General features: G+C 47.8%; 1 protein-coding gene and 1 non-coding gene across 3 annotated transcripts; both read right to left on the minus strand.

The window, feature by feature from the left end:
* Nucleotides 1–1,813: 1,813 nt before the first annotated feature.
* Nucleotides 1,814–17,311, minus strand: LOC143831626 (uncharacterized). Of its 2 annotated transcripts, none has more exons than XR_013228930.1 (6): nt 17,140–17,311; nt 12,055–12,669; nt 8,709–8,822; nt 7,522–7,908; nt 6,208–6,276; nt 1,814–4,748 (listed from the first exon to the last, which is right to left on the minus strand). XR_013228930.1 is itself a non-coding variant. In XM_077324775.1 (6 exons), the coding sequence occupies exons 2-5, from the start codon at nt 12,587–12,589 to the stop codon at nt 6,211–6,213; spliced, it is 1,335 nt and encodes a 444-aa protein (XP_077180890.1). In that variant the 5' UTR covers nt 12,590–12,669; nt 17,140–17,310; the 3' UTR covers nt 1,814–4,748; nt 6,208–6,210. The 2 variants fall into 2 exon arrangements, 1 of the variants encoding a protein (XP_077180890.1); XM_077324775.1 differs by having other exon boundaries at nt 7,289–7,908; nt 17,140–17,310.
* A 1,135-nt stretch (nt 17,312–18,446) lies between these two features.
* Nucleotides 18,447–18,518, minus strand: TRNAE-CUC (transfer RNA glutamic acid (anticodon CUC)). Its single transcript has one exon. It is a non-coding gene; the product is annotated as a tRNA-Glu (tRNA).
* Nucleotides 18,519–19,035: the final 517 nt, after the last annotated feature.

Consider the following 19,035-nt stretch of genomic DNA (forward strand, 5'->3'; position numbering starts at 1 on the left):
TGTCCCCAACCTTTTTATCACCAGGGACCGGTCAATGCTTGACAATTTTACTGAGGTCTTTTGCCGAGGGACATCGCTGCCGCTGCCTGAGCCCCTGCTCCACTTGCTTTCCCGCCGGCGCCCCTGACTTCCCACTGCCCACTGGGGGGTGCTGCGCAGTGCCATGCCGAGGGGGAGACCCAGCCATGGCGGCCGCTGGAGAGCACCAAAGGTGAGCTGGCGGCAGAGTGGCAGGGCAGCCCGAGGCAGGAGCCGGGGTGGAGGACAAGGAGGAGACGCGGCCCGGTACCGACTGATCAATGGACTGGTACCGGTTCACGGACCGGGGGTTGGGGACCATTGGCTTAGTCCATGTCATACAGGGAAAGTAGAGTCGAATGAATATGTTCAGCTGCACTGCCCATTCTATGACATCCGTCGTCAGTATCTTACTACAATTCTATCAACTTTACTGGGAAGAGCTGAACAACTTTGTCTCTCTCCTCTCTGCGCTCTTCCCAGGAGATAACAAAATCACCAAATTCTGCTTACAGGAGCGCAGGATATGCAAGGCTGCTCACGGAGTCCTAATAACTTTTGTCAGAGGAGGGTATTATCCTCTCTGCCCCCCTCCCCCGGTTAATCTGCCCTCATTGTTTTTGCTCGTCGCATTGCATGTGTTCCTTTTTAAATTATTGCTGACTCTCTGAAGCCGATTTTGTATCAAAGTAAAACCTAACTTGACCTTGTTAATCTGGCATAGGATTGGGACTCTACATTTGAGACTCTACATTTCCCTTAAAACTATTGCTAGCCTTCATGATTATGGACAGCATTTGACAATGTTGAGACTGCTGCTCTGTTCAGCAAAGAATGCCTCACATGGCATCCTGGCCCTCCTCCTTTGTCACTTTTCATATTCTCTTCCCCCCTCATCCTCTTCCTGCTGACCCTTTTATATTTTAGAAAATGACTCACATCTTTAAAAGTACCTGAGGCACCACATCACCTCACCAGAGGGTAACAAGAGCCCTGAAGACCAAGGATCCATCTAGAACATGAAACACATGAGGATGCTGGAAGCCTCTAGAAGAGGGGGCAGCTGCATCAACATAAGAGGAGTGCCCCTACTCCTCCTAATACCAGCTCCAACAGCCATGCATTCAGTCCAGCAGCTGCAGATACACACTGAGGTAACTTGAGAGGGCAGGTTTCTAGAATTGTCCCAGGGGGTCAATCAGTGCATGATGTCCCTGGCAATGGACCCAATGACCAGCAAGGGGGTTGGGGTTCTACTTTACTGAAGATCTAGGAGAGACTGTCCGGAATGCTCCATCCTTGGGTTCCCTGCATTGAGCAGGGGGGTTTACTAAATGGCCAAGACCCCAGTGTGGCACCCACCAACAGTTTTTTTGGTGCCCACCAAGTGATTTTTAGAAATTGGGAGGAGCCATATGGACTCCTCGATCAGCAGAGCTTATAACTAGCTGTTGGTTGTAGAGAATAAAATAATGCTGTTTCAGTGTTGGTTGTTATTTTCTCTAATTTTCCTTCTAGTATATTTTAAAATCAGTCCTCTTCTCCCTTGCACTTGAGCTACTTCTCTCTGTGTGGCTCCGCCTCCTGCAACAGCCATTTTGTCACTGGCTCCATCTCTTGTGGCAGACATTTTAGAGTTGCGCCCACCACCCTTTTCAGAATTCCAAAGGTGCCCAAGGCTTAAAAAGGCTGGGGAACCGTGGCCTAGAAGGGCCCTTTCCCCAATGCGTAAAAATAGAGCAGGTAGAAATAACTTGGAATCATACTGGTCCAGTTAGCTGAAGGCAGAGAAAAGTGACACCAAGCATTGAGCGAGTTGTATTGTTGAAAGCTACTCTTCCCAAACAACAAAACCAAGTGTGGCTTCTAGATGCGTATTGTGATCAGCTTTGGAAATGCTTCTTAAATCTAAGAATGATTGAGCAGCGGGCCCAGTGGAGCAGTGGAAAGATTATACCTGAACTGCCATTTTGCACAACATTAGATATTGGGAATGTTCAGAATTTGACGGGCAATCACAACACAAAAAATAATAATTACCAGTTGTTTTTTTTAAGTGAAATATTAAATTTAAACCCAACTCAGATGTTGGGAGACTCAAGGAAGCTTCCTTTAAAAATTGTATCCTGTTTATCAATAAAAAATAACCCCTGCCCCAAAGTAATCAAAATTCAAGTCCTGTGCTTCACAGCCAAATGAACTTATCTATGAAGGTAAGGATAGCTACTAAATATCATGGAAAAGCCTGGTTGAATAGAAAAATCTGCTTTTAAGAGACATATAAAAAATCTTGTTAACAGGAAAAACACAGAAAGGGGTAAAAATATAAAGGGATGACTCATTATAACATTTCAAAAAACAAAAGCAGGTAACCAATCATGAATATTATTGTTCCGTGCCCATCTTTTCCTTCTCTGGCATCTCAGTCAAAGGCTTTTGATCCTTTCTTTCTTGCCAAGGTTTAAGCCTGTGACATTCTTTGGAAGCTCATGTGCTCTGTGAAAGAAACAACAATCCTTCTCCGGTCACTCCACAGCAGTCAGGCCATTCAGCTTTTCACTCCCACATACTCTGGTTCACTGAAATTCAGCAGTGCAGCCAAAGGCCGCCCTAATTTGACAAGGAACTCTGAGGCCCCCTCCCCTTTTTGCTTAAAGGTAAAACAAAGCATTAATTTGCTAAATTAATTGGTTTGTGCTTCACCCCAACAATCCGACAGCACCTCAACAGGAGACCGTTATTCCAAAACTGTAATTTCAGAGATCTGCTTCTTAAAATTTGCCCACGCCAACTCAAAGAACGTGTTTGACCCTTTCTGTTTATTGCAGCAGGAACCTCCTTTTTACGTTCTTTAAGCAGTGATTACCTAGAATGCTCTAACAGGAATGAGACAAAATTCATGACTGATGTGTCTATCAATGGACACTGGCCATAAGGACCAAATAGAGTCACATTCATATCCCAAGATAGTGAGACCTTTAAAAACCAACTGCAGGGGGACAAGCAGTAGAGAAAGCCAGTTACCACTGAACCCTGCCTGGTTAACTTCGCCCAAACTATCCAAATAGCCCGTGGGGAAAGAATGCTGGACTATATCAATACTCATTGGATTTTTTCATGTTATGTTCTTAAGAACTTGAAATCCTGCTCTTTCTGCTAAGAAGGAGAAGGAGAAGGAAGAAGGAGAAAAAGGAGACGGAGACAGAGGAGGAGGAGGAGAAGAAGAAGGAGTCGGTTCTTATATACCGCTTTTCTCTACACAAAGGAGGCTCAAAGCGGTTTACAGTCTCCTTCCCTTTCCTCTCCCCACAACAGACACCCTGTGAGGGAGGTGAGGCTGAGAGAGCCCTGATATCACTGCTTGGTCAGAATAGCTTTATCAGTGCTGGGGTGAGCCCAAGGTCACTCAGCTGGCTGCATGTGGGGGAGTGCAGAATCGAACCCAGCATGCCAGATTAGAAGTCCACACTCCTAACCACTACACCAAACTGGCAGATGACCTTCTTCACTGTTTGGCATGGGAACAATGCAATCCTAAACAGAGCCCAGTCATTGCAATGGACTTAGAAGGAATGCAGCTCTGCTTTGGATTGCAAGCACGTGGTGAAGATAAACCTTTGACTCCCACTCCAATCAAAGAACTCGCCAATTTTAAGTTTTTAATGACTCTTCCAGCACCCCATTCCACCCTAACCCATTCTCCAACAGCAATTTCCCATGATAGCCTTCGCACAGACAAGAAAGGGGTGATTTCTCCAACTTAATCCTTGATTGTCTCAAGGTCACCCAAAGGCAGAGAAGAAGAGCTGGGCTTTTATACCCTGCTTATCACTACCAAAAGGATTCCCAAAGTGGTTTACAAACATTTTTCCCATCCTCTCCCCTCAAAAGACACCCTGTGAAGTAGGTGGGGCTGAGAGCTCTGTGAGAACTGCTCTAAGAGAACTGTGACTAGCTCAAGGTCACTCAGCTGGCTGCATATGGAGGAACCATACCCAGTTCTCCAGATTAGAGTCCACTGCTCCTAACCACTACCCCACTGCAGGGACCCAGGAGCCCCAACTTTAAGAGAGCAGAATTTCTAGAGCACAATTTTGTATACCATTTTCATATTCTCCCAGATGATCTATTTGAAACTGGCAAGGAGAATGTTGTATTTTACTCAGAGCATTCGTAAGCTCTTTCCCTTCTGTGGATGCCCTTTCGTGTAGATTATCTGATTGAGGTTTGTACACTGGATAACAACATGAGAAAAGTAAATACACTATCAAGAACAGAATAGGCTTTCTTCTGTGGCACTATTTCAGAGGAACAAAGAAGTTCATCACTTTGGTGTCTGTTTGGGGGTTAATATTTTAACTCCATAATGATTTCCCCAGATTCTGTGCTTTGGCTCGATTTCTTCAAAAGCTGGTGTGTCTGATGTACCACAAAGCGTGAGCACTGCTTAAGACCTTTAAAAAATGCGGAATGGGTTTGTCATTCTGCGACTGAGTGGCTTCAAAGCTGGCACGTGATGAATTCTCGGAAATCTCCGGGACACGCCAAAGATTTACTCCCATGAGACATTTCTATGGCCTCTGCGATCTCTCTTGCATCTTATACTCCAGGTCTTGGATCTTGAATCACAATTTCTTGCAGCCTCTCCAATAGAATTCGAGCCTCTTCTGCAAAGCTGGTGTGTTCCTTATGAAGGTCTTCATCCCGCTTTGCCCCCAATGCTTGGTCACCTGCCAGTGGACAAAGAGAATCACAAATAGCTCAAATCACAATAGCAAGGTGGGGTGGGAGGAATTAGCATTGGGGGCTAAGAAGGGGCATAATGATAACCAATAAGGTTGCAACATTTAGTTAATCAATGGGTTAAAATAGGTCAAATTGAATAAAAATATGCTCCCAAAGAATCAGGAAGCATATTTTTAAATAAGCAGACAGAAGATTTGTTTATTTAGAAATAGGCATTTGCAGACAGGGCACCTACAAGGACTCATGGAAGGGAATTGTGGTTTTCCCTTCAACGCACTATTTTCTCTTTCCCTTCCCTGAAAGCTTCCAGTCACGCCCTTTCTGCTGCTGCTTCCTCCTTTCCATCCACCATTCCGCCCTGCCTTTATCCAGCTTTTCCTCCTTTCCTCCCCCTGGCAGCCTTCTCCTCAGCAAAGTCTTGCCCAAATGCTCCTTGTTAGAGGGTAGCGCTATCTTTTAGCTTTTAATTTTCATTCCCCTGTTGCAATACACCAGAACCAAAGTGGCTTCAGGAAATAAAATGGCGTAGCCGGCACAAAATCATAGGGAAAGCGCGATGAAAACCTCAACAGGGTGCATCAGCGCTGCAAAAGGCAAACTCCGTATTACAGATTATGAGGAAAGTTTGAAAATAAGCTGGCCGATATTGCAGTGCCCTTGAATGGATTCACGGTATGACACACTGGAAATACTGTGTAATGTGGGGGCTGCTGTTATCTCAAGAAAGGCACGGCAAAATGGAAAAACGAGAAACGGGGACACGCAAGTTCGTACACGGGACGGTACATCTTTCCTATGAGGAAAGGCTGAAGAATCTGGGACTTTTTGATTTAGAAAACAGGTGACTGATAGAGCTTTATAAAATTAGAGTATAGAAGGAGCTTTTTCTCCTTTCCCTATAACACCAGAAATCAGGCCATAAATTCTGGATGGACAAATGAAGGATTTCTTGATTCAGTGCTAAATTGTGGGATTCACAGTCAGAAGATATAGTGATGGCTGCTAGAACAGGCGGCTTTAAAAGGGGATTAGGCAGATCAATAGCATAGATGGCTTTAAAAGGGGATTGAGACAGTTTCACTGGCTACTTGCCATGGTGACTAATGGGAACCTCCACATGCAGAGGCAGTAAACCTATGAATGCCGGGACTAGGGGTCAGCATCGGGGAAGGCCTTGGCCACTATGCCCTGTAAGCTGGGTCTCCATTGGGCACTGTATGTTGGGCACTGCATGTAACTGGATGCTGGATTTGACCGGGCTGCTGTAGCAGGCCTCATGTTCAGTCCCCCAAATTAAGACATGCTCTCAAAGATGGATGTAGGGCCCCACCTATCAGACAGCTAGAGTGTAAAAGGCAGGGAGCAGAATGGAATCCCTTCCTCCCTCTTCCACACCTCTAATGAGCTTGACCAGCAAGTCACTTCTCCTCCCCAGCATCTCACCTGTTATGTGGGAGCCAGGTATACTTGAGTTCCTTCAGTCAGCTCCAGAGTCCAGAGGGAACGGGGGTCCTGAGGTGTAAAATGGTGGTTAGCATCACGGCAGAAACAGGCTACGGATGCTATCCTTGCATCTTAAAACTGTGTTTCATAAATCTACTGAGCCTCACCAAGGCTGAGGAATTGTGAAAATAAAACTTAAATTATACTTGCTCTCAACTGGACCTCTTATCCTGTCTTATCCATTATAAAAATTTTCTGGGGGGTGAATGCTCATGGGAAGAGCTTTGTAAATGTGTGGGTTTATAAAAAATTGTACTAGGCAAGTTCAACCATGCAATCTGAATGAAATCAGATAAAGACATTTGAATCATAGAATCATAGAGTTGGATGGGGCCATACAGGCCATGTAGTCCAACCCCCTGCTCAACGCAGGATCAGCCCTAAGCATCCTAAAGCATCCAAGAAAAGTGTGTATCCAGCCTTTGCTTGAAGACTGCCAGTGAGGGGGAGCTCACCACCTCCTTAGGCAGCCTATTCCACTGCTGAACTACTCTGACTGTGAAAAACTTTTTCCTGATATCTAGCCTATATCGTTGTACTTGTAGTTTAAACCCATTACTGCGCATCCTTTCCTCTGCAGCCAATGCAAACAGCATCCTGCCCTCCTCCTGGGGGTGGGCCTAATTAATTCTGCTTGTGCTCTTGATACAGAAGGAAGCATTGTCAGGCACTGAAGAATCACATCTCATTCGACAAAAACCCTGGCTCAGTCTTTAAAGGCACCCCCGAGTGACAGAGATCCACCCCCCCCAGAACAAACTTTGAGTCCAGTGGCACCTTTAAGACCAACAAAGTTTTATTCAAGGCGTGAGCTTTCGTGTGCACTTCCTCAGATACAATGAAATGGGAACGACCAGCACTCTAACTGTCCTGCCGCTTCAGACCAACGTGGCCACGCACTCAAAGAGCTCCCCCAGGTAACCCTCATATTAAAACCTCACTCTTCCTCCAAGGAGCTCAAAATGCTGAGATGGGGCGATCCCACAGATGGCCTATGGAACCCGAAGGGCTAGAAACTTACTTTTTGTTTAAAATTAAAGCTAAGAGGTTTAGGAGGCTGAACTTCACCCCCAATACTCATTTCTGCCTCCACGTGGTACGAGGGAAGGACCGCAACATACACGCAGCTGTCCTCACGGGCCTTTCTCGGATGGTGCTTCTGATGTCTAACAAAGGCCAACTGGTGAAGGAAGGTTCTACCACACTCGAGGCATCTGTAGGGCCTGCCTTCGGAGTGGACTTTCTGGTGCTTACACAGGTCTGATCGGTCGCGGAAGCTTTTCTTACAGACACTGCACTCGAAGGGCTTCTCTCCTGTGTGGATCCGTTCATGCGAGATCAGCTGGGACTCATAGCGGAACTGTTTCCCGCACACGCAGCAGAGGTGTTTCCACTCCGAGCTGAGCAGTCTTTCGCACGCGGGCAAGTTGGCCCCGTCCTTATCCGCGGATTCGTCGTCGTCTGTCTCAAGATGCCTCCACTGCCACTTCCCACGCTTGGGCCTACCTTTATAGGCTTTGGGCCTTTGGCTATCAAGTCTGTGGAATCTTCCCAATAATGTCCGATAAGTGCTTGCAGGCAAAACCGTCCTTGGAGGGGGATCCTTTTCTCCGTACTCCTTTCCCACAAGGTCATCGCAGGCTGGAACGCAAGCACAAGCCACACGTGAGGGGCAGAGGAAGGCAAGTTTTCAAAGGTGGGAGCGGCTGGATCACTGCGAGGGTTACTTAGAAGTGAATTTCACCCAAAACTTTGGTCGATTGGACAAATCGGTCCCACAGGGGCAGTGTTATTCCACCAGGCCTAGAGTTGAGGCCAGGAAGATAACATCTATGACATCATCATCATTGTATTTGATTAATTACTGCCACTCTCAGCACACCGACTCATGGCGGGTTACATAATCTAATCAGCTGGCCTCCCCTGAAGTAATCCACTGGAACGTAAAGGGAACATACCCCTGCCCAAAAAAGATACCCTCCTCAGTAACTAATATTTAAGGACTTGGCGGACGGGCTAGTTTTTTTTAACTGTTTTTAATGTAAATGATAATTTAAAAATTTAATCTATATTATGGATTGATGTTACCCCTCCTAAGACTTACAGGAAAGGTAGATTAGAGAAATAAAGATTTATTTTAAAACATGTTTAAAAACAGACAAAATAAATATCTGTAATGCAGCCAAACATGGTCTCATGCACAAAGACCTTGACCCAGGAAAAGACAAACCATGGTTTGGAAACGACATAAAGGGCTTGAAGTTGCGCACACTTCAACCACAATGTTGGAATTTTTCCAAATGGCCGGAAAAGACTTACAAAAATCGAGCGGGGAGAAGTGAGGAAAGGGCAAAGATTTATACAGGACAGAGGCCCTTCCGGGGACACCCTGCCCGCTGCCATGTCTCCTCAAGGCTTCCTGGCCCCTGCTACTGCCTCACCTTCACAGATGCTTCCTGGGCTCTTCCTTCCCTCCACATTGTGAGGATCGGAGAGTAGAGATTCTTGGTTCCGGTCCAGACTGCAAAGACTATTCGGATCAGGAATCGAAAATCCTGTTCAAGTGGAAAGAAGATAAAAATTAATAGGAGCAAATCCCAGACTTTGCTAGAGTTGGATTTTATCCTTTTTCAAAAACTGAGAGAGTGTGGGAATTCAAGATGAAATGCTTCTCAAAGAACAAGAGTGCTTTGAGGGTATCCATACAGTGATCATACTAACCGTGACCCCAGTCACAGTTCTTCCATCCTTCCTGGCACTACATCCAAGTCCTCCTGGAAGGAGCAACAGGCAACGCAGTTTAACCAGCTCTCAGAGGCAGCCCCATTCCCCAAACTAAACATCCTACAACATCTGCTGTCACCTTGATTAATCTTACTCTTCCACTTTGGAAGCCTTTTGTGCCCCATCCCCTTTCAACGTTACGGATTTCTCATTCCTAGAACTCCCTCTTCAGAGTCTAAACGCAACGCTATCTTGGTTTATTTTTCATCTTTCTTGAGAACATGCCCTTTCTTCCTTGCAGCCCATATATGAGAATCCTTATACTTAGATCAGCAGGGGAGGGGCAACTTTGGAACTCCCTCCCCAAAGGGACTTGTCTGTCTCCCTCTACTGGTGTCCTCCACCACCCAGTGAAAATGGGTTTATCTATTTACTAGCAGGAAAGCCCATTTAAAAAATGGGCCTTGGGAGGGTCAGGGAACCCCCCCTGCAGGCTCTTGTGACAGCTCCCCGGTCGGGCGAGAGGCAACGGAAAGCCCCCGGCAGGCGGCCCATGGTGGGAGCCGACGCTCAGCGTGCGAAGGGCAGCAGGTTGCCTTGCCTAGGCTTGGCTGTGGCTCGACGTCATGGATTGCTGCTGCCGCGCATGGGAATTTGCACGAAAGCCCTCCGCTCAGGCTCAGGAACTGCTCCAAGGGTTTCCATGGCGCCGGGCGTAAACAGGAAGACACAAGGAGGGGAGGCCGTCATTTTACAGCATGCAGGGAAGGAAGTGGCAGAGGCGGCAAGAGCCATTGGCGGGCCGCGGCGAGAGGCCCTCGCAGGCCAAGGGGCAAAGGAACCCCCCCCCCGTCGGGCCGGTGATCGCGGGAGCAGGTGTTTGGCCGGTGAAGGGCTCTCGCCGTAGCTGTGACGGAGGGAGAGACCCTCGCGGGCCAAGGGGTGAGGGAAAGCCCCCAGCTGGGCCGGCCATCGCCGACTCTGGCACCTGGAAGTCAGCAGCTGAACCCTCCTGTAGGACCCCACAAGGGAATCAACAGGAGTGCAATATAACCTCCCCCACAGCCACCCTGGTTCCAGAAAAAGAGCTCAGCCACTGAAGAGCTGTCCCCTGAATCCTGGCCCTAGCGAGGCGGTGGGCTAATGACTCGTGGTTGGCCACATCAAATGCGGTCGACAGTTTGAGCATCATGAGTATGGCCGACCACCGTGATCCAGCTGGGGTCAGAGGTCATGCACTAAGGTGACCAACACCGTCTCCATCGTGTGGTCTCCACCCTGTGGCCAGGACGGAAGCCTGACTGTTATTAATCGAGCACTGAAGCTTCCTCCAGATACGCCAGGAGCTGATCCACTGCGGCCCTTTCAATTACCAGGAACACAAGATGCAAAACTGGGCGGTAGCTGGCTGGGTCCTGCAGGTCCCGCCATAGATTTTTGAGCACGTGATGGACCACTGCCTCCTTCATCCCCTCTGGGAACTCACCAGTAGTCAGGGTGAGATTACCAATTTCTCCCAGAGGACCTCCTATCCACTTGTCACTCGTCTAGAGTAGCCAAGCAATACAGGGGTCAAGGGGGCAGGTGGTCGCTCTTAATGACCCAGCAACTAGGCCACTTCATTTCCCAAGAGCCACCTGAAGCCATCAAACTTATTCCCCTGGGATGGCCAACGGGCCTCAAGTTCCCTTTCTGTACTAAAGGTGGAGGGAAGGTCCTGAAGGAGCGACAAGACTTTGTCCTCAAAAAAGCTTGCTAATGCCTCGCAGCCAAGAGCCAATTGATTACTATTTTGGCGCCCTTTCTTGAGGGCGGTCAGAGATCGAACTACCCTAAGTAATCAGTCTGGCGAGAGCTCGCGGACACAATAAAGGTAAAGGTATCCCCTGTGCAAGGACTGGGTCATGTCTGACCCTTGGGGTGACGCCCTCTAGCGTTTTCATGGCAGACTCAATACGGGGTGGTTTGCCAGTGCCTTCCCCAGTCATGACCGTTTACCCCCCAGCAAGCTGAGTACTCATTTTACCGACCTCGGAAGGATGGAAGGCTGAGTCAACCTTGAGCCGGCTGCTGGGATCAAACTCCCAGCCTCATGGGCAAAGCTTTCAGACGGCTGCCTTACCACTCTGCGCCACAAGAGGCTCTGCGGACCCAATAGAGGAGGCATAAAACTCTTGTTTAGCCACCCTCATATGCCCTCTTGAGCGTGTGACGGGAAGTTCTTGCTGCTTCGTTGCGAGATTCCTGCCACAGTCGCTCTTCTAGGCCTCTCACTTCCCTCTTCCTCTCACTTAGCTCCGCCTTGTACCAGGGGGCTCCGAGGGCGGAGAGGGCCATTAGGCAGGACTGCAGCCACGAGTCACTGGGGGTCATCAGATAACGCAGAGCATTCAGGAATCCAGTGGGATCCATAAGCTAAAATACGCCCACCACCCACACAGGGAGGGGGTGGTATTCTGAGCTGGGCCTCCAGGGCATAGTGGTCTGACCATGGGATGGGATCAACCACTATCAGATCCACCTCTACTCCGGCACCAAAGATCAAATCCAGTATGTGGCTGGCCTGATGGGTGGGTCCACCAACAAACTGGGAGAACCCTAGCATTGCCATGGTCAACACTAGGCCCAAACAAGAGCCAAAGGCAGGTGAATCAGTGTGGAAATTGAAGTCCTCCACGATTAAAAGCCGAGCATAATTCAGTGACCAGGAGTCTCGACAAGCTCGCTGGGGGAGTGCTGGGTGGATGGTAAACCATCCCAAATAGCCAAGTTCTCCGCTGATCCCCATTCCACTCTGACACACTCCATCCCAATGATCGATGGGGCCAGCAGAGCCCTGTAGGAGAAAGCCACCCGGACCAGAATTTCCACCCCACCCCTTACATGTTTTGATGGTGTAACACCAATAATGGTTGCTGGGCCTCCTCCCTGGGTCTAGTATTGCCTGTGTGTTTTATGGAATTATTCTATCATTCAATGTGTTTTATGTTCACCACCTTGGGGACATGTACTGGGTGGAAAAACCGCGTAAAAACATCTCAAATAAATATAGGATTTCCTTACTATTCTGGAGACTTCTGTGTTTTATAAGTTGGAAGCTGCAGCTGAAGCCTTCTCCGCAGTCAGGGCACATATAGGCTTCCTTTGCCGTGGGACCTGTCAGGTGCACGACAAGATTGGATATCTCTTGCACATTTTTGTGACAGTCGGGACATCGATACAGTTTCCGCTGCGTATAGCTGTTCTGGCAAGCCTCAGTAAGCAAGCTCGGACTGAAGCTTTTTCCGCACTCCAGGCAACTGGAGAGCTTCTCTTCCTCGTGGCATTTCAAATGTTTTAGGAGACTCGGCCGGTACCGGAAGCTTTTCCCACACTGCTCGCATTGGTAGGGGGTTTCTCCTGTGTGGATTCTCCGGTGCGTGTTCACGTCGGTGCTCTGTCTGAACCTTTTCCCGCAGTCAGGGCATTGATAGGGCTTCTCTCCCGTGTGGAGCCGCTTGTGCCGAACGAGGTGAGATTTCCGCTTGAAATTCCTCCCACACTCAGGGCAGGAATACAGATTCCTTATCCCGACTGTTGGTGGTGACAGCGCTTCCATGAAACTTTACTCCCCCGAAGGAATCTTTGTCTGTTTTTCAGGAACCATCCGGCATTCTTTCCAGTGAAAAAGGCATCGGGCTGCAAAACAGTTAACACAAATCTTTATCAGTCGTCTTCTACATAAACCCCCCTTTGCATGTCGGAACTCTTCAGTTCACCCCCCCCCAAAAAAAAACAGGGGCATGCATGAAGCTGCCTTTTATTGAATCAGATCAGTGGTCCATTAAGGTCAGTTTACACAGCAGCTTTCCGAGATCTCAGTTTTTATTGGGGTTTTATTGTATTTTTAATGTTTTTTTATGTAAACTGCCATGAGATCATTCAGGGAGCAGCAGTATATAAATTCAAAAATAATAATAAATAATAAATATAAATTTTTTCACATCACCCTCTATATCAGTGGTCCCCAACCTGCGGGCCGCGGCCCGGTGCCGGGCCGCGAAGGCCATGGCGCCGGGCCGCGGCTCCCTCTCCCCGCCCCCCCGCAGTAAAAAACTTCCCAGGCCGCAAGCTTGCGGCCCGGGAAGCTTCTTACTGCGGGAGGGCGGGGAGAGGGAATCAGGGCCGGGCCGCGCATTGCGCGGGCGCAGCCCATGCGGCCGCGGCCCGATGCGCGGGCATGGCCCATGGGCGCGCCCGATGCGCGGGCGTGGTCCACGCGGGCGCGGCCCGCTGCCCTGCCGGTCCCCAGCCTCAGAAAGGTTGGGGACCACTGCTCTATATGATTCTTTTCACTGGAGATGGTGTGGATTGAATCTGGGACCATCCCCATGCCTTGCAGATGTTCTACCAGTGACTCACGGCCCCTACCTCACTGAACATTTGTGATTATCTTTCAAGGCAATGCCTGTACAAGCTCTTGACACTGTAGAGTTACAATAGGAATCCTTTGTCTCCTTGTCTCCCACTAGTTGCTTTTTTGTTACATTGCTGTCCTACCTATTGTACAACGGTATACTGAAATCTACACTGTCATGCTTTTGGGGTCGGAGCTTCTAACACAGATTAGCTGAGTTGAGTGGTGGGAAGGCACAGAACTTTCATAAACATTCCAGTTGTTCAAGGAGAAATGCTGAAGCAAATTGTTCCGCTTCTGTAATATAAGGAAAAGTTACTGGCTTGGCCACGAAGAAAAACTCAAAAATTTTGCGGAGCATGGTAAAAACTGATCATGGCTAAGCGGGTAAAGTGTCTGTTGGGCACGCTGAAGGTGATTTAATCCCCAGCATCTTCAGTAAAAAGGAGTAGGCAAAAAAGGCCTTTAAGGTCAACAATTATTAAAATAAAATTATTCAAGAATTTTTGTTTCTTGGCTCCATCGTAAGCTAAAAGGGAAACTGCATCCAAGAAATCAGGAGATGGAGATAAGGGAGGACAGCCATGAAGGAACTACGAAAGATCCTTAGATGAATGAAAAACAAGCTGCACTGATCTTATTAGATGTTGAGAAAGCTTTTGATAATTTGAATTGGATGTTTCTCTTTAAATTATTAGAAGATATGAATTTTTGTGAGAACTTTATAAAATGGGTGAAATGGATATACACTTCACAGCACTTTGTCATTGTCAATGGAGATTTAATTAAGCCATGTGAAATACAAGGAGGAACGAGACAAGATTGCCCACTATCCCCTCGTTTATTTAGTTCTGAAGATTTGAACAGAAAAGTGATGATAGGATTAGAGGAGTAACTAACAGCCTTTGCAGACAATCTGGTGTCAATATTGGAAGACCTTATAAAGGGAACTGCGTTATTAAAGGCTAAATTGAAATAATTTGGTGCATTAGTAGATTTTTAAATTAATAGATGACAGATATATTAGCAAAATATGAAAACATAAGAACACAGAATTGATTAATAAAACAGATTTTAAGTTGGACAAGAAGGTGAAATATTTGGGTATTACTTTAACATAAGAATTGTACATAATTTCAAAATAATTATGTTAAGATGTGGAATGAATTGAAACGTTATATTTTAAAGTCCTTAGTCTTTGTTGGGGAGAATATATGTGATTAGGATGAATGTGCTGATAATATTATTTTTTATGTAGACAATACCTTCTTTGATAACTGATGCACCATTTAAACAATGACAGGGTGATATAAACATGCTGAAATTTTAGACAAAGTAAAAATGAGTGAAAGAATCTATGACAAAATGGGCTAAACTCTTTGGATATAATGGGAAAATATGTGGTTGAAGGCTCTAAAATTTACATTAAGCTCCAGTCTTAAAGATAATTTTTATAAATCAATGTATCATTGGTACATGTCATCAGATAAATAAGCTAAAATGTATAAAAATGTTTTGAAATGTGAACAACGTGAAGGGACATTTTTACCATTTATGGTGGACATGCAAGAAAGCTAAAAAAAATTTGGATACAACTATATCCATTAATTCAGAAAGATCTAAAGATGAATGTACAAATGAAACCACTGGTCTTCCTTTTGGGATTAATGGATAAACAACTAGAAAAACCCCAAAGAACTTTGTTTTTTGTACATGACAACAGCAGCAAGATTATTACATACACAGGAATGGAAAAGTTTAACGTTACCCACAACAGAGGATTGTTTGGTGAAGTTGATGGAATGCACAGAACTTTGATTAGAGAAAAGATAATACCTACATTTATTACTCACTGGAAACCCCTTATGGACTAATTTGTGGTTTTCATGATTTAAAAAAAAGATTTAAAGACTATACAGCTTTTAAAAATAATTGCAAAGTAAATGATAAGTTCGTAACATTACTTATATTTGTTGTAGGAAAAAAGTGTCTTTCTTTATATATCTGTATATTTTTTTCTTCTTCCTTCTTCAGTACTGTCATTATCTTTATTTTTAAAAAGTATTAATAAAATCTTTTTAAAAATTTTTAAAAGATCTTTTGAGTGCAAGGATATATCACTGATACCCAAGATCAAGTATTCCTTCTTACTATGTTTGAGTGTGAAAGTTGGACAATAAAGAAAGCTGACAGGATTCCTTTGAAATGTGGTGATAGAGGAGAGTTTTACGGATACCATGGACCGCCACAAGGACAAATAAGTGGACTTTAAGCCAGAAGTCCCCCTAGAAAATCAAATAACTAAGCTCTGGCTATCGTATTTTAGTCACATCATGAGAAGACAAGACTTCCTGGAAAAGACAATCATTCTAGGAAAAGTCAGAGGCAGCAGGAAAAGAAGGAGATGGACTGACCCAATCACGGAAGCCACGAACCTCAGTTTGTGAGACCTGAGGAAAGCTGTTAACCAGTGGCCGTTTGGGAGGACATTTTAATTCATTAATTCATTAAGTTGGAAGTGACTTGATAGCACTTAACACACACGCAAGGTGATACGAAGGAGCTTAGTCTAAGCTCCTGAGATGCCACTCTCAGACCGAAAAGGTGACATTGACCTTGATAGCCCAATAGTCTGATGTAGTGCAAGGCAGTTTCATGCATGTTTTTGGGGGTGCCCCTGGGACTGCTCCTTCTGATAAGAGTGCTGCTTCAGACTACTTTCTTGCCGTATTGCCAATGGCTCCCCCCCCCCCAACAGATCACAGTTTGTAAGGTGGCATTTGCCCGGAACCTGTATTAAACACAATATACCATCTACATGTAACGGACAGATGAAGCAACGCGATCTGGTCCTTTGGTCCATCTAGTTCATAGGCCAATTCCAAAGGGCGGCAGGTGTCTTTCTCAACCCCCATGGCCTAAAGATTGAAGCATGGACCTTCCGGAAGTCAACTACTTGTGCTCCGCCTACACAGCGACTTTCGAAAGTATACAAAAAAAGAAAAAGCCCTGAGAGGTGTGAGATGAGCTCTGCTGCAGGGGGAACGCCGAGCCCAGAGGCAAAGCAAAACTCAAAGCACTTGATCAAAAGCATTGACAGTTTTTCAGGTGTTCACCAAGTTATTTTTGTTATTTCAAACAGCTCTGTGTGTTCACAGCAGCCTGGATCGCCCCAACTAGCCTGCGTTTGTCAGAGCTGGGAAAGCTAAGCAGGGTTACCCCCAGTTAGTACTTATTTATTTATTTACTTATTTATTATACATGAATGGAAGATCGCCAAGGAAGTCCAGGGTCGCTCTGCAGAGGAAGGCAAAGGCAAACCGCCTCTGCTCATCTCTTGCCCTGAACCCCCCCCGTGGGGGGGGGGTTGCCACAAGTCAGCTGCGACTTGACAGCACTCCCTTAGTGAATCGGTGCACCCTTGCAAGAGTAGCACATGGGGAAGCACCCCATCTCCCAAGCCCCCTGCTTTGGACAAAGTTGTCCGCTCAGCCCCGCCAGGAGTCCAGAGGTTCCCATCAATCGCCCCGCAGTCGATCCGGATCTCAGCCCGCTGATCAGCGACCCTCGGTGCCGAGAAGGGGCAGAGCGCGGGCCAGAGGGGCCCCCTTTCCCCGGGGCGGTTTCAGCCGGACCCCGAGCCACCCCGGCTCCCCGCCGCCGTCCCCACGATCAGTAATGGCGAAAGACAAGACCAGGGGTCCCCTTGCCGGCGACGCCTCCCCGCGCCCCAGGCAGCCGCAGCTCCTTACCTGGCGCCTCGGGGGGCGCGCGGCTCGCCCCTCTCCCGGCCCAGCAAGCGCGAGGGGAGAGAGAGCCAGTCCCCACTCGGGTCGGGCGCACCGGAAGCGGGGCTCAAGGGCTGTCGCCTGCGCGCGCCCACGTGGGAGGGACGGCAGCCCATCAGCTGGCGGGGGCGCCCCGAGAAGCGCCGCCCCCTTCCCTTCCGCGCTCCCTGGGCCGGGTCCGCCGCGGCCTCCGCTCGAGCCCAGGAAATGAGTCACGGGCGGGAAGGCGCTTCAAGCTGCCGCCGCTTCCCTTTACCGCCCGGGGGGGGGGGGTGGATTCCAGTGGGTCGCCCGTGGGGCAGCAGCCGCTCAGATGTCGAGTCCCGCCGTGGCGCCCTGCAGACCCCCAAAGTTGCATGGGGGGGGGAGCTTTGGAGGGCTTCTTCGGGTACAAGGACGCCTGTCATGTAACAGGATTTACTGTTTACTGATGCAACAGGATTAACTTTTGCTTATATATTCCTACTGTCATGATGGTCAGTTCATAGTCTGACGGGGAGTGCTTGCACTCGAAAGCTCACGCTTGGAATAAATCTTTGCTGGTCTTAAAGGTGCCGCTGGACTCTGGTTTTAATCTGCCTAGAAGTTTGAACGGGTTGCTTCCATTCCAGGAGATTTATTTATTTGTTTATTTGGATTTTTATACTGTCCATTCTTTACAGCTCTGGGCGGTTTACATGGCACATTATGAAACGTTATGAACATGACACGGAACATGATACATTGTATCCGGGGAAGCACAAGAAAACTCCCGCCCGGTATACAACTTTGGGGGTCTGCAAGGCGCCACAGTGGGGCTCGACATTTGTTCCACGCAGAGGGCTCAGCCTCTCTGGGAACGTTTACTGCGGAGAAACTCCCAGCTGCCTGTGGCCAGGTTTACGAGCGTGTTGCAAGCGGGCATGGCCTTGTGCCCGCAGTCGCCCAGCATCTATCGGGCTCACTTTCTTTCGCCGGCCCTCCCCATCCACCGCGCGGGGCCCTCAGCAGGCAAACTCAACAGCGCCTCTCCCTGTGGGCTGCTTGACTGGCCTGCCCGGGGCCACGCACAGAAGGCCCCTCTGGAGCTGTGGCGAGTGCCACAAAATCATAGAGTTGGAAGGGGCCACACAGGCCATCTAGTCCAACCCCCTGCTCAATGCAGGATCAGCCCAGAGCATCCTAAAGCATCCAAGAAAAGTGTGTATCCAACCTTTGCTTGAAGACTGCCAGTGAGGGGGAGCTCACCACCTCCTTAGGCAGCCTATTCTACTGCTAAACTAAAAATCACATTCCCTGACCGGGAATCGAACCCGGGCCGCGGCGGTGAGAGCGCCGAATCCTAACCACTAGACCACCAGGGAAGCTCCGACACCTCCAGGGAAGTGTCATGCTCCGACTCCTCCAGGCAGGCCTATCTGTTTGCGCTTCCAGGGTCTGCACATAGGGCTCGCCTTTTGCAGCAATGGGTTGGTGGGAGGGGAATGTCCTTGGTAGAAACCACATAATTGATTTCCCATAGAGATTCAGGAATCGTCCCAAGGGAGTAGCCGTGTTGGCCCTTTGCAGCAAAGTGAAAGAGGCGCCTTAAAAAGACGAACAAAAATTTCCTCCAGCATAAATTTTCATGAATGAGGGTTAGAGTAGTTGGGTGGAGAAATACCTGGAAATTGGGGTGGGTGGAGTGGGAGTGGAGCCTGAGGAGGATGGGGTTTAGGAGGGGGCGGGGCTTAAATGGCATATATTGCCACTGAGTTCACTTTTCAAAGCTGCCTTTTTTGCCAGGTGTTTTGCCCGTGGATAAATTATAATCCCAGATCTCCTGCCACCAGCTAGAGGTTGGTGACCCTAATAAGTGCCATCATCCTTATTGTACACCAA

Source organism: Paroedura picta, chromosome 3 (assembly GCF_049243985.1).
Source record: "Paroedura picta isolate Pp20150507F chromosome 3, Ppicta_v3.0, whole genome shotgun sequence".
NCBI lineage: Eukaryota > Metazoa > Chordata > Lepidosauria > Squamata > Gekkonidae > Paroedura > Paroedura picta.

Coding starts and splice junctions, on each gene's coding strand:
- LOC143831626 (XM_077324775.1), bottom strand. CDS start 12,589: ATGGAAGCGCTGTCACCACCAACAGTCGGGATAAGGAATCTGTATTCC. Junction 7,909..8,708: donor CCCAGGAAGCATCTGTGAAG/GTGAGGCAGTAG, acceptor CTTGCGTTCCAG/CCTGCGATGACCTTGTGGGA. Junction 6,277..7,288: donor GCTTTAATTTTAAACAAAAA/GTAAGTTTCTAG, acceptor TTTACACCTCAG/GACCCCCGTTCCCTCTGGAC.